The 12,547-nt window shown below is 39.2% G+C and overlaps 1 protein-coding gene across 1 annotated transcript; it reads left to right on the top strand.

The window, feature by feature from the left end:
* Positions 1-370: 370 nt before the first annotated feature.
* LOC4323930 (uncharacterized) lies at positions 371-11,530 on the top strand. The gene is made up of 10 exons (XM_015765896.3): positions 371-663; positions 1,270-1,617; positions 1,801-2,016; positions 4,560-5,209; positions 5,993-6,089; positions 6,170-6,223; positions 6,305-6,435; positions 7,818-8,008; positions 8,937-9,641; positions 10,722-11,530. The coding sequence occupies exons 1-9, from the start codon at positions 442-444 to the stop codon at positions 9,572-9,574; spliced, it is 2,547 nt and encodes an 848-aa protein (XP_015621382.1). The 5' UTR covers positions 371-441; the 3' UTR covers positions 9,575-9,641; positions 10,722-11,530.
* Positions 11,531-12,547: the final 1,017 nt, after the last annotated feature.

The following is a 12,547-nucleotide window of genomic DNA, read 5'->3' on the forward strand; positions in this document are numbered from 1 at the left end:
AAAAAAGTATTTTTGTAATTTTTCTAATGAATCTTCATCTCTTCTCTATCTGTACTATTATAAAAAATTAAAAATGTTTTTCGGGTATTTTGATACGTCATCCGTGTATAAGTAGATTTTTAAGTTCGTTCGCTTTTAAAAATACATATCCGTATTTGAGTTAATTTTTAAGTTTATTCGCTTTTAGAAATATGGAAGGAGTTGTATAAGAAATCCCTTTAAAAAAAACTCGTATTCTGATTTAGGATGATCGACAACGTCCCCACCCTAGCATTTTTTCCAGTAAAATGAAAAATTAAAAAAAAAATCCAAATTTGCTTGCTCCTTTGCCAGCCGAGAAGAAGAGTTGGGTTTGTTCGAGAAAGCACTCGCGACTTCCAAACAATCCTATCGCCGCGACACACCACACTGTTCCTCTCGCTCGCTCGCTCGACGCCCGCCATGCTTCCGCCTCTCGCCGCCGCGCCGCCGCCTGCGCAGCACGTCGCTCCCGCGTTCCCCAACCTCCCACGGAGCCGCCGCCGCCACCTCCTCGGCCTCCAGCTCCTTCTCCGCCGCCACCGCCCCGTCAGCGTCGGCCACCACCACCACCACCACCACCGCCGCCGCCGCCGCCTCCTCCTCGCCGGCGCGTACGCGCCCGGCGATGGGGGCGCAGGACAGGTGAGGTCGCTTCCCCTCCCCCCTCGTTGGATGGATACACCACCCTCGGCTCGAGGCCCTGGTGCTTCGGGCCTACTCGCCACCCTCCACGCTGATATTTGCTTTGAGCCTTTGATGTCAGAAATGTTCCGTGTCTGCTCGCTTGATTTTGATTGTGCAGTAGAACATGCACACTTCGCATGTGGGAAATGATTGGTTAGTTGTGATGGCACGGCTCAGTCCTCAGCCTTCACCTTGTTGACTGGCTGTGCTGTTGGTTGAACCAGCCATTGAAATTTTTGCTTATTTGATTCGCGTTCCACACAACATCAGCTCATTGCTCACATAAGCGACATAAATACTGCTTTATGACTGGTTTGATTGAGCTACAAATGGTGGTCTTCAACAGCAATGTTCACAACGTGTAGGCTCAAATGCTAACTAATTAGGAAATTAAACCCACGTGCTCTCTGTTGTCTTGCCAGCCATGTATGTATTCTCCAGTACTTCCACAGCATATACTTTTAACTGTTCTTGATGTATGTTATGTTTTCGGCACATTAAGGGAAACTTTATTTACGTGTCACTCTGTTCCGGAACTTTGACTACATTGCTTTGTTTTGTTAGGATGTTGATAGTTCGGAGAGCACCTCTAGTACAGGATCTGCATATATTGGCCTCTTTGTTCGAATGCTAGGCTTGGACAATGATCCTCGTGATAGAGAGCACGCTGTTTACACAATTTGGCAATACTCCCTTGGCGGACGGAAGTGCATTGATGAGATTATGCAGTTCCATGGCTGTGTCGCCCTCATCGTCAGCCTCCTAAGATCAGATTCTGTCCGTGCCTGTGAAGCAGCTGCAGGTCTTTTGCGTAATATAACTTCAGTGAAGTTATACAGGGATGTGGCCATCGAGAGTGGCGCCATGGAGGAAATTTTTAGCCTTCTCTGTAAATCTACGATAACCCCAGAGGTAATTGCAAACATAATCAGCAGCGATCCATGTTCTTCCCCTTCCATGGTTCTGCAAAAGGACCTTTGACTGTTACCGTGACCGTAAATGGCATATTTTATGGATAACCAGATGAGATATTCTCTCTTGTAGGAAGAATGTTGACTTTCCTGATTCTTATCCAAACATGCTATTCTCTTGCAGATGTTGGAGCAGTCTTTGTGTACCATTTGGAACTTTTCTATTGAGGAAAATTTGAGATACAAGATTTTGTCAAGTGGTATGCTAACACGGATGGTTAGATTTCTAGATGACGAAGACATTAAAGTCAAAGAGGCTGCTGCAGGTATCATATCAAATTTAGCTTTAAGTCATTCAAATCATGGAGCTTTGGTTGAAGCAGGTGTTATTCCAAAATTGGTAAGTGGTAGTATCTTTTTTCGTCCCTATTGAACTTACTAGTCTTGGTCTGCTTGTATCGAGTTGACTTTGGCAGCTACAAAAACTATGTAGATTTCTTTAAAAAAAATATTATGGACTTATTTTTATTTCTGAATTCTGACTGGTTGAATGCTTTTGGCATTAGTTTATTGCTTTTTAACAGATAGGTCCTCAATTAATTTAGTATCAGATTTTGCTAACTATATGCAACCAACCACAAATATATGTATTAAGTTAGCCAAGGTAAGGATGGTTACCCTTGAGCGAAACGTATGTAAGCCAGGCTCTATCAATTGAGGATTTAATAAGTTAATGCTCTATGGCAATTCAGCGATACTACCTCCGTTCTTGAATAACTGTCAGTGTTGTCCACAGCCTGCTCACTTTGACCATAAATTACTTCTAAATGATTATATTATGTTGAGAGAAAGTTGCATGTTTATATTTAGGACACCACATACTTATCTAATATAACATGTTTTCAAGTATTTAGATTTTTTTTGCAAAAAGACAAGCGGTTAAAGTTTATAAACTTGAATAGTGCCACTGTCAATTATTCTAGAACCTATGAACTTGTGGTCATCAGTTAACTGAAGAAAGTTTGGTAATTTTCTAAGTTGTAATATGTGTAGTGTCAACTGTGCTATTGTGTATTCTTAAGTAACTGCTACAGTGCTCCCTGAACCTTTAGTGCACTTGTATCTTTAGATCGTCTGTTCGCAATATCAACATAACATAACCTTTTTCCTCTGCCCAGAGTTAAAGTAAGTTGAAATAAGTATTGGTTCTGTGATAATTTATCTCAACTGACAGTGTTGTTTGAACTTGCAAGCTTATCATGCATCCAGGAAACCATTGTTTTGTATCTTCTGTTATTTTCATGTTTTCCCCAGTGCTTAAAACTATATTTTTTGGGGGCATTTGAATGGTTCTGGTGCATGTGGAATCTTAGAATACATTTCTTTCTTTGTCGGCATGCCTTTCCATTATCCGAATAGGCAATCACCAGTTACATTGTTCCTTTTGTATAGTTCTCGTTTGCTATGGTTAAAATTTCAACTTACTGGTATGTTTTTATTTTCCTTTATAATAAACTGTATGGGGTAGTCACAACATTTGCTAACTCTTGAATTGATTGCTTCTTCAAAGGTCATATCTGGAAGTCATTGCCAATTGCAAACAGGATATTTCACAATTTAATTGTGAATTTATCTGTTTAATATACAGATGTCCAGTCTCTTACCTTTCATTCTACACAATTTCTTTGTTCCTTTTTCTTTCTTCCTCTTCAAGAGCGACTGTCATTAGCCAGTAATAAATACGTGCAATTTACTGTACAAGTGTATATGCTCACGTGGCATATTTTTTAATAATCTACCTTGGACCTTTCATCACATTAATAATTGAAACGTTAATATAGATAAAATAGAATGCTTAGGACCTAGAAAATTTTATCCTTGACTTGTGAGGGTAACCTCACCATGCAAGAAAGAGGTGAACATATTCCGTCTCTTGCAACCAACCAAACAAAGGAGCAACAATCAACCATGCATTTCATACAACCAACCAAACAACACCTCATCCCATCCAGGCTAAACTCATGCAGGCATACAGCATCAGAAGGGTCTGAATATGCTGGTAACTCTAGTAGCATGGGAGCTGTGGAAACACCGCCATGAGTGTGTTTTCAATGGTGCTGCTCTAAGTGAAACATGGACAGTCAAAAGAGGTGGGAGCCCTGTGTTGTGCAGCTGTGGCTCATGACCTCTAGAGCCTCCGTTCTAGTTCTTTGGTCGGTTTCTAGTCCTTCTGTGGCGCGTACGTACTTCTTGTGTTAGGAAGGTGTGGTGGTGTGTTGTGTGTGTGTGTGTGTGTATGTAGTATTGCGCTTTTCGGTGTACTCTCTTCTCCATGAAATGATACGCAGATCATCTCCTGTGTATTAAAGACAAAAAACTCATACAAGCAACCAAACAGAGCTATTTGCATCATATCCCTCTCTGGGCGAGCCCAATCTAGGGTGACTCATGCGAGCCTGCCTAGGGGCATACAAAGGGGCAGAGGCAAGCCTATGGCAGCTAGGGCTTGAGCGCTAGGCTTGCCTCCCTAATCTTGTTTAAATTCTCTTATTTTACCATTTAAAATTGGAAGAAAACCTATAGCCCACTAGTTGAGCCCTAGGTGAGCCTTAGGCTTCGATAATTTCTGGCTCCGCATACATGCAACCAAACAAGCGCTACTTATATCAATCTATTGAAACTCCTACATATATATAACTATCTCTTCTCTTTCTTTCTTTTTTTCTTTTTTTCTTTTTTTTTTTGCGTAGAAAGGAAATAAGGAATCGTTGGACTGGAACTTGCTAGGCAAGGATATATTGCTAATATTTTATGATGAAGTACCTTTACAGTTGTATGATCAAAATAACTCTATGCAGTTCCTACCCTTTGTCTAAAATTTCAATCTCTGATTGTATCATTCGGCTGAAACTCCTTCACTACAATCTTCTTGGTTGTTTATAGGTTCAACTTTTGCAAAACAAAGAGGACGACTATAAGATTATCAGAAAGGAAGCTAAAAGTTCACTCTTGGCACTATCCACTGATGAATATTATCATACTCTTATAATAGAGGAGGGTTTAGTCCGGGTTCCTCTAGTTGGCTCAGCTGTGTATAAAGCATTTAGACCTCTTCCACACTCATGGCCCTCTTTCCCTGATGGCTCTGAGATCCAGCGGAGTTCTCGCCCTTCAAAATATGGTGCTACTGAGTTGCTTCTTGGCCTGAGTGTTGGCGAGAAGGAAACGGAGCCTGATGAAGCAAAAGTTAATGCTATGATAGGCCGTTCAAATCAGCAGTTTCTTGCGCGCATTAGTGCTATTGAGTTGGATGATGAAGGAAATGAACAATCTGGTGGATCTCAAAGGAATGATCTCTATACCATTTTACCATGGGTAGATGGAGTTGCACGATTAGTTTTAATCATTGGTCTTGAAGATGCTTCTGCAATTGCAAAGGCTGCTAAAGCAATTGGTGATGCGTCGAAAAATGAACATATGCGCTCCTCATTCAAGGAAGCTGGAGCTGTCAAACCTCTACTTCAGTTACTGAATCATACTGATGTGCCTGTTAGAAAAGCCGCTGTTTATGCATTGGAAAAACTAAGTGTCAGGTATATTATTTCCCTTTCTTCAAACTCAAGCGTTTTTTAGCAATTAGATCACACAGTATTCTGTAGAACAGTCTTACATATTAATCCCATTACTTATTTGCTTTACTTTTAGTTGCTTAGGTGTAGCTGTTATGAGTGTTATGACTTAAAAGAATGGGATTTGAAAACCAGCCCGACCACTTGATGATCATATACCCTGTCGAAAGGGGGAAAAAGGAAATAATCATGCCAAATGCTTGGAAGGGGCTGTATGGGCTCAATGTGCTTCATTTTGACAACAATTTCCATTGACATGACAGTTGGCAACAATAGTTTGTGTCTTATCTTTTTGTAGGAGCATCTTATGTCTTAGGAATAGCTATATAGTTCAAAGCATCTCTAAACAGAAGTTGGTAGGACCTATCACTATAAAAGAGAAGGCAACCGGTTGAGATTCAAGAAATGAAGAGAAGTTTGTTCGTCTATCTCTTCCTTACCCTTTTGATGTCGTTAAAGATCATCAGACATTGGTCACGCAGCTTGGGTCCATGGTGATCTAATCATAGTGCGCCATGTAAAAGAAAACTTGTTTATTATAGTATAGCATATTAAAGAGGAAATTTATGCTGTAGTGAAGTTTTCATTCAGCAGAGACCATATAGTGGCTTCAACGTTCTGAAGTATATGTAAATTTCTTTTTTTCTTCCTGAAAGGAGTACTAAATGGTTTCTCAATTTGTTGTGATATCCATATATTTTCCCCTTTTCTATAACCTTCATTCCTTTTTTTTTCTCTCTTTTGTAGTTCCATAGTCTGTGAGCAGATCAAAACAGATGGTGGTCTAAAACTGCTTGCAGACATAGTGAAGGATCCCAATACCCCAGTTGAGCAACTGGAGAAGGTCATGAGCTTTAAAAAAGCCTAGTTATTCTATTGTAATTTTGTATCATGCCAAGTACTGACTAGATAATTTTTGTACAGATAATCATCATGCTTTCTCGAATATTCAACACGGGTATCAGCATGGTAGCTGTGGTGAGTCAGGCATCTACATGTGTCAACTGTATTTTGTTATATTTTTCCAAACCGGTGTTTACAATGTTGTGAATTTATCAGCCTGATAGCTCAGCTATTAATGGGTCTGAGGATACAATGCATTCTGAGAAGAGTAATGGTAGCTGTGGTGATATTGATGGTGGAACCAATGGAACTTCCTTCGCATATTTGAAACAAGAGGAGACATCTAGGTTCGTTACAGCTTTGAAACATGCCTAAATATTATCTTACACTAGTACTAGTTAAAAGAGGGATTTATGAGCCTTATGGCTGCAAATATGTAGGCATGTTTGTCATATTTAAAAGCATATTTAGTTTGGATCTGTTGCAATGCACGGATATGATGCTAGTTTACTTAAACAAAGTTCACAACTGATTTGTTTGCTCTTATTTCATCATCCTTAAATATACGCATTTTTAGCTTCTTTTTTGCGCACAGATATAAAGAATTGTTATAAGATTACTATCCTAGGCATATTCTGTTTACCCCTATACTACTACTAGAGGACTAGTAATTGACATTAAGCATCAGGGCACTGAAAAGTAAATGAACTGCTTTGTTTGGTACATCTAAAAATATCCAATTATTTTTTCCCCCGTATGGCTCATCGACCACTTCAAATTATTTCATTACTCTTACAAATAGGGATGTCTGATTAGGACATATTGAATCTTGCTATCATATAGAGATAGTTATTTAGAAAAAACATAATGCCTTTGTACTAATGAAAAACCAGACATTTTTGTAAAATAATTATTATTTATGGATGGAAGATGTACTTTCTACTGCTGAAAAGTTCACTTCCCTGAGGGAAAAGTCTGAATTTAATATCATATCAAGCTGCATGATTAACAAGAACAAGTTTCTATCTTCCTTATCTGTTTTTCAGAATTTACTACTAGAACAAGTACAATGGTATATTGAATTGATTACGTACATGATTGTCAGTAAAAGAAATAGTTCGATGACTGAAAAACTGCCTTGAGAGCTTAAATTTTGTTAATGTAATTAAATATTTTGTCTGAAAGCTTGTTAACTTCATAATGTTTTCTGTGTTGCGATCAATGTTCTCTGATCAGGCGATCAGCCCTGATCGCCTAGGCACCGATCAGGACGATCAGAGCGATTAATCGAGGCTGATCGGTCAGTATATAGTAGGAGTGTCCAGCAGACCATATATGCTACATATTATGTACTAAGTACTCTATAGTCTGTAGTATATGGTAAAAAGCAAGCATCATTTGGTCAGAGAAGAAGAAGAAGAAGCATCGTTTGCTGCCCATTAATCGCCCTGATCGTCCTGATCGACGATTAATCGCCCTGATCGACGATTAATCGGACGATCAACTTTCCTGATCGGCTGATCGACTTACCTGTGCCTGATCGGAGGTAGGGGAGCGATCAGGACGATTAATCGGACGATCAGATAACATTGGTTGCGATAGATCACCAGATCCTTTGATCCAGTCTTTTTCACAAAGTATGCAGAAGCTGCTGATTATCATCTGTTGTGGGTGTGCTAGCATTTGCTTTGTCAATTGCATACTGATGTGATTCTTTTAACTTGTATAGTGTGTCAATCATCGATTTCGACGTCATTTCACGCTTAACTAGAGTTCTGAGGGAAGCATCTCCAAGTTTGCAAGAACAAGTCGCTTCTGTACTGGAGCATTTAGCAGCTTTTGATCAGCATGCAACGGCGATGACTGCTGCTCGCATTGAGTCAGTGATTGAAGCTGTTCTGGAAATGGGAGTTATTCATGGTAAATAGCTTGTTTGGTTTTGCATAAAAAAAAAAGATGCACACTTGAACTTTTTTCTTATCTATATTATTGAATGGTTGGTACTATTTGGTCATTAGCATTTGACAGGAGTACTGAGCTTAATGTAGCATGCTGATACGCTTTGATTTCTGTAAGTGTGAATAAGGCTATACTCCCTCCATCCCAAAATATAAGGCTCAACCACTCATAACACAAAGACCAAGATAACATTTAATCATCTTCTTGGTTGGATCATCTTGATGCATGCAAACAATGTGATTGGGAGGTTTGATGGTATAGGATTTAAAACAAATCAATTCTATTGGACCAAGAGGTGCTAATAAATGTATGCATGCATACACGCCTTATATTATGAGATATAAGAGAAAAGTGGTTGTGCCTTATATTTTGGGATGGAGGGAGTATATAAGTGTGGTAATTGAAGAGTACAATATTTTATCATTATAAGCTAATTATGTTTTATTGATTTATTTTAAAATTCTAATCTACATAAGTCAACCTATGTTTGTTTCACAATAACCATTCTCTACCACGGTAAACTTGTATGGGAACCATGAGTATCAATTATTCAAATTGATGATATTTTAAGATATGGTACTCATATGAAGCTTCACTTCTGACCTGAAGTTCCTTTAGGGATAAAGAGTTCATGCATTTTGCAGGGGCAACCAGTGATGCCCTTCAATCGAGAGTCAAAACCAGATATCTTGTACAAATTACCTTGGCACAAATAATATTATATTTAATTCAGAAATATTATATTGAATCAGTTTTCATGCTGAATTCCTCACTTAAATTTTCTGTCAAAGCATTATCATTAACAACAGCTTTTCTTTTATGAGACATGCTTGAAATCTCTAAATGATGTATGGTGCCTTTCTACAGTAATTTGTGTTCTATCTTTCAGGTACCATGGGCGATCCTGAAAACTTTGATGAGCTTCCTACTGTTGTGATCGAGCAAGTTAGTCGGGCTGTTTCTGCCACTGTTAGGTTACTCACAAAATTACTCGACTTTGATATTTTTGTTCGCAGCATAAATACCGAGAAATGTATTGCTCTGTTAAGAAAAATGTTCAAGTCCAGTATTCCTCTTCAGTCGAAGGACTGGCTTGCAGCATGTCTCATTAAGCTACAATCAACGGCTGGCTTATCAGGACATGAGAGTGTCAGTAGTATAGATATGGAGATAACTATCTACGAGACTATTCCGAGGCTAGTTGACCAGATGATGACCTCATTTTCTTTTGAAAATAAAAGAAATGCTGTAATAGAGCTGAATAAGATAGTATCAGGAGGTGTGATGGAATACACGAGAGCAATTGCCACAGCTGGAGGAATATTTCCACTGGTGAAAATGATTGAAGAGGGTGATGGTGATGCATTGGAAGCTAGCCTAGCTATCTTGTATAATCTGAGCATGGATCCGGAGAATCATCCAGCAATAATTGCTGCTGGAGCAGTGCCGCTATTGAAGCGGATTGTTGTTGCTGAAAGTTCACACTGGAATCGTGCTCTTGAGTTGCTGAGAACGTTGCCTGTATGACATCTCGATGACAAATGACCAATTGTTCTCAGTACACCTTTTAAACTTCACCTTATTGCACTGACAGGTATGTTATTAAATTTCTGACCTATTTCTATCAACTGTTTTTATCCAAATTGTTAGTCGGTGGTCCTGGAATGGTCATTTAGACACTGTTTGTCCTACTAAATATATCAAATTTGGGGCCCATTATTTTAACATATAATCTCTGGATCAGTACTGCAAAGTAGTAGTAGTAGTTCTTACTTAGCTAGTAAGAAAATATAAGGCTGCTTAACAGCTGGTAGGAGTAGTAACTTTGGATTTTACTTCAGCTGTAAACAATAGACTGAGCAGTATGTCGGTTACTGTAACATGTACTGTAGCACAGACTTTAAAGTCCCATGAAAGGACATGTACCCTTGCTAAGTTAGTAAGCTTTTCAGCAACACAAATCAGAGTTTCAGTTCAGAAGTGATCCTACCAACACATTACACTATTTTTCTGGTTAACTGAAGTTATTGGGGGATTATAAAATGGTCCTGTTTGCCCTACTTGTGGCAGATTTTCCAACCAGTTTTGAGAAAATAAGTTTTAGATTAAAAAAGGAGTTAATATAAATAACTACATTTTACATCAGGGATGCAAAAACTTAGTACTACCTCCGTTTCAGGTTATAAGACTTTCTAGCATTGTCCACATTCATATAGATGTTAATGAATCTAAACACACATATATGTCTAGATTCATTAATATATATATGAATGTGGGTAATGGTAGAAATTCTTATAATATGAAACAGAGGAAGTAGTATTGAAGGGTATTTTCACACATTCACACATTGAAAACTTAGGTATTTAAGGTTCATGCTTATTAGATTTTTGCATTGTTGTTCACTTTCTTATGAATAATATGAAAACACAGTTATTGTGTGTTTTCCGCGTCCTTTTTCAACTTCTACTTACAGAAATCAGTACTTGAAAACCTAAAATCTTTCCCCTCATCAAGAGGCAGTTCTTCACATCAGAGCACTTGTATCAGCGCAAACTTTCTGCTCATGGTGTAATCTTTGTTTGCCACATGATTTGTGCTACATGAATTTTTCCTCTATGATGGTCTTCTGACTCTTGGTGCTTCTTGGTATGTTGGGCATAACTAACTATTACAGTGTTGTAATAGTAACCAAATGGCCAACAAAATATCCCGAATATTGACAATTTGCAGATTGCACTTACGGTGGTACCAAGCTGGCTCAAATATGTCATGTAGATAGATAATTTTCATGGCAATGAAGAAGCATTGGTGGAGCCTTCTATGAAATCAGGGGTGTTCCTGATTTCCGGCAACTCGACAATGATTTCACCATTTCATGACCGACCACCAGTTTATCAAGCAACCTGTGACCTGAGCAGGATGAATAACTTTTTTGTGCTGACAGGTAAAGGGACAAAAGTGTGCGCCAGACATAGTAGCAGTTCTTGATAGTACCAAGACACTGCAGAAAATTCACATTGTTGCGGAAATCCACAATGTGCTGACGCTGCTTCTGTAAATGATTCTAAAGAGTAGAATTCTGGTGTTACTTCATCATCCTTGTCCTACTGCCACAGTTAATTTTGCCCTTCTCCCAGTTAGATTATTGCATTGGGGAGAGTATTTCCCCAACATGTAACTGAAGTATTATGAGCTTAGCAAATGTAGTACTTGAAGTAAAAAAAAAAGCCTAACAATCAGCTTGAAGCAATGGGTGACTGTAGCTGCGAGTCTGGTTCGTCTGTCCCATGGCGTTGAAGTTGAACCCAGAGGGACGCGTCGTATATGATGCTATTGGGTCATCACGTGCAGCTCACGTAATTTCTGGAATTGTTTTTCCTTCACCTATGTTGGCATTCATGATGGATGCTTGGTAACTGGGAGGAAATATGTAGTGGTAACTGTTGGAGTAAGTATTGCATTCAACGTTTCCTACTGTGTTCAGACCTACAGCTCGATCAGTTCCTTCATCAGCATATGCATTTACGTTCGGGACAAGCAGTACCCTACTGTTTTTGGTTTTTGGAAATATTTCCTCGTTTCCTACTTGTCACGGATACTATTAAGGTACAAAACCGCTTGTATTTTCTTTTGTTTTAAAAATTATAATTATTATTTTTAAAAAGTTATCAAAGTACTTTGCACGATGAATATAACTATACTAATGTTTATCGAAATATCATAATTTAAAATTTCTTGTTGGTCAAGATAAACGGATGGGGTGTATTGGTGCTGTTTTTACATAGTGTCGCTTTCACATTTTTGGCAATAAGAATAACTGATTTGTTATAAAGTGCGTTTGACATAAAAATTGGATCAAAATCTTGTAGATTCTTCCTGAAAAACACAGAGAGAAAAATCATATGGATTTTGGACGTCTATATTTGCTTCACGATTTATATATGTTCTATGGTCTCCTCCAGCTTTGGTGAACGTTGGCAAGCTTTCTTGAGTTCGAGAAAATTAAAGTCAGGTTACATAGGACCGGCAGCATGAGAGTGTGTGGTGGAGACAAGGGCGGCAAGGTGGCGGTACCTCCGTTGAAGATGCGGGGACGGAGAAGGACGTTGGGTGGCGGTGGTGACTGAGGTATCTTGACCGAGTGGTTAGCTAGCGGCGGATTCGGAGGAGGGAGATGCTAGCGACGGGGAAAGGGAAGAATGGTAGAACGGGGGAATTTCGTCGGAATAGGGGAGGGAATAGGGATGAAAGTGGCAGGGTAGAAACAACAACCATGGTGCTTCCCGGTGAGGTTGCCCATGTTAGGGGGAGGCATATGCTGGATTTTTCACATTTTGGTCCTTTTGAAAAACTTATTTCACAAATAGACCCCTGAAAAAACTTATCCTAGAAATAGTCCTTTTTGGGGCGCCAGAGTGGCTGGCGCCGTCATCCAACGGGACGGCGCCTCTGGCGCCGTCCTCCTGCCATCGTGGCGCACGCGAACCGACGTGGCAGGAG

Source organism: Oryza sativa, chromosome 1, assembly GCF_034140825.1.
Source record: "Oryza sativa Japonica Group chromosome 1, ASM3414082v1".
NCBI lineage: Eukaryota > Viridiplantae > Streptophyta > Magnoliopsida > Poales > Poaceae > Oryza > Oryza sativa.

Coding starts and splice junctions, on each gene's coding strand:
- LOC4323930 (XM_015765896.3), top strand. CDS start 442: ATGCTTCCGCCTCTCGCCGCCGCGCCGCCGCCTGCGCAGCACGTCGCT. Junction 6,090..6,169: donor CAGTTGAGCAACTGGAGAAG/GTCATGAGCTTT, acceptor ATTTTTGTACAG/ATAATCATCATGCTTTCTCG. Junction 6,224..6,304: donor GTATCAGCATGGTAGCTGTG/GTGAGTCAGGCA, acceptor TGAATTTATCAG/CCTGATAGCTCAGCTATTAA.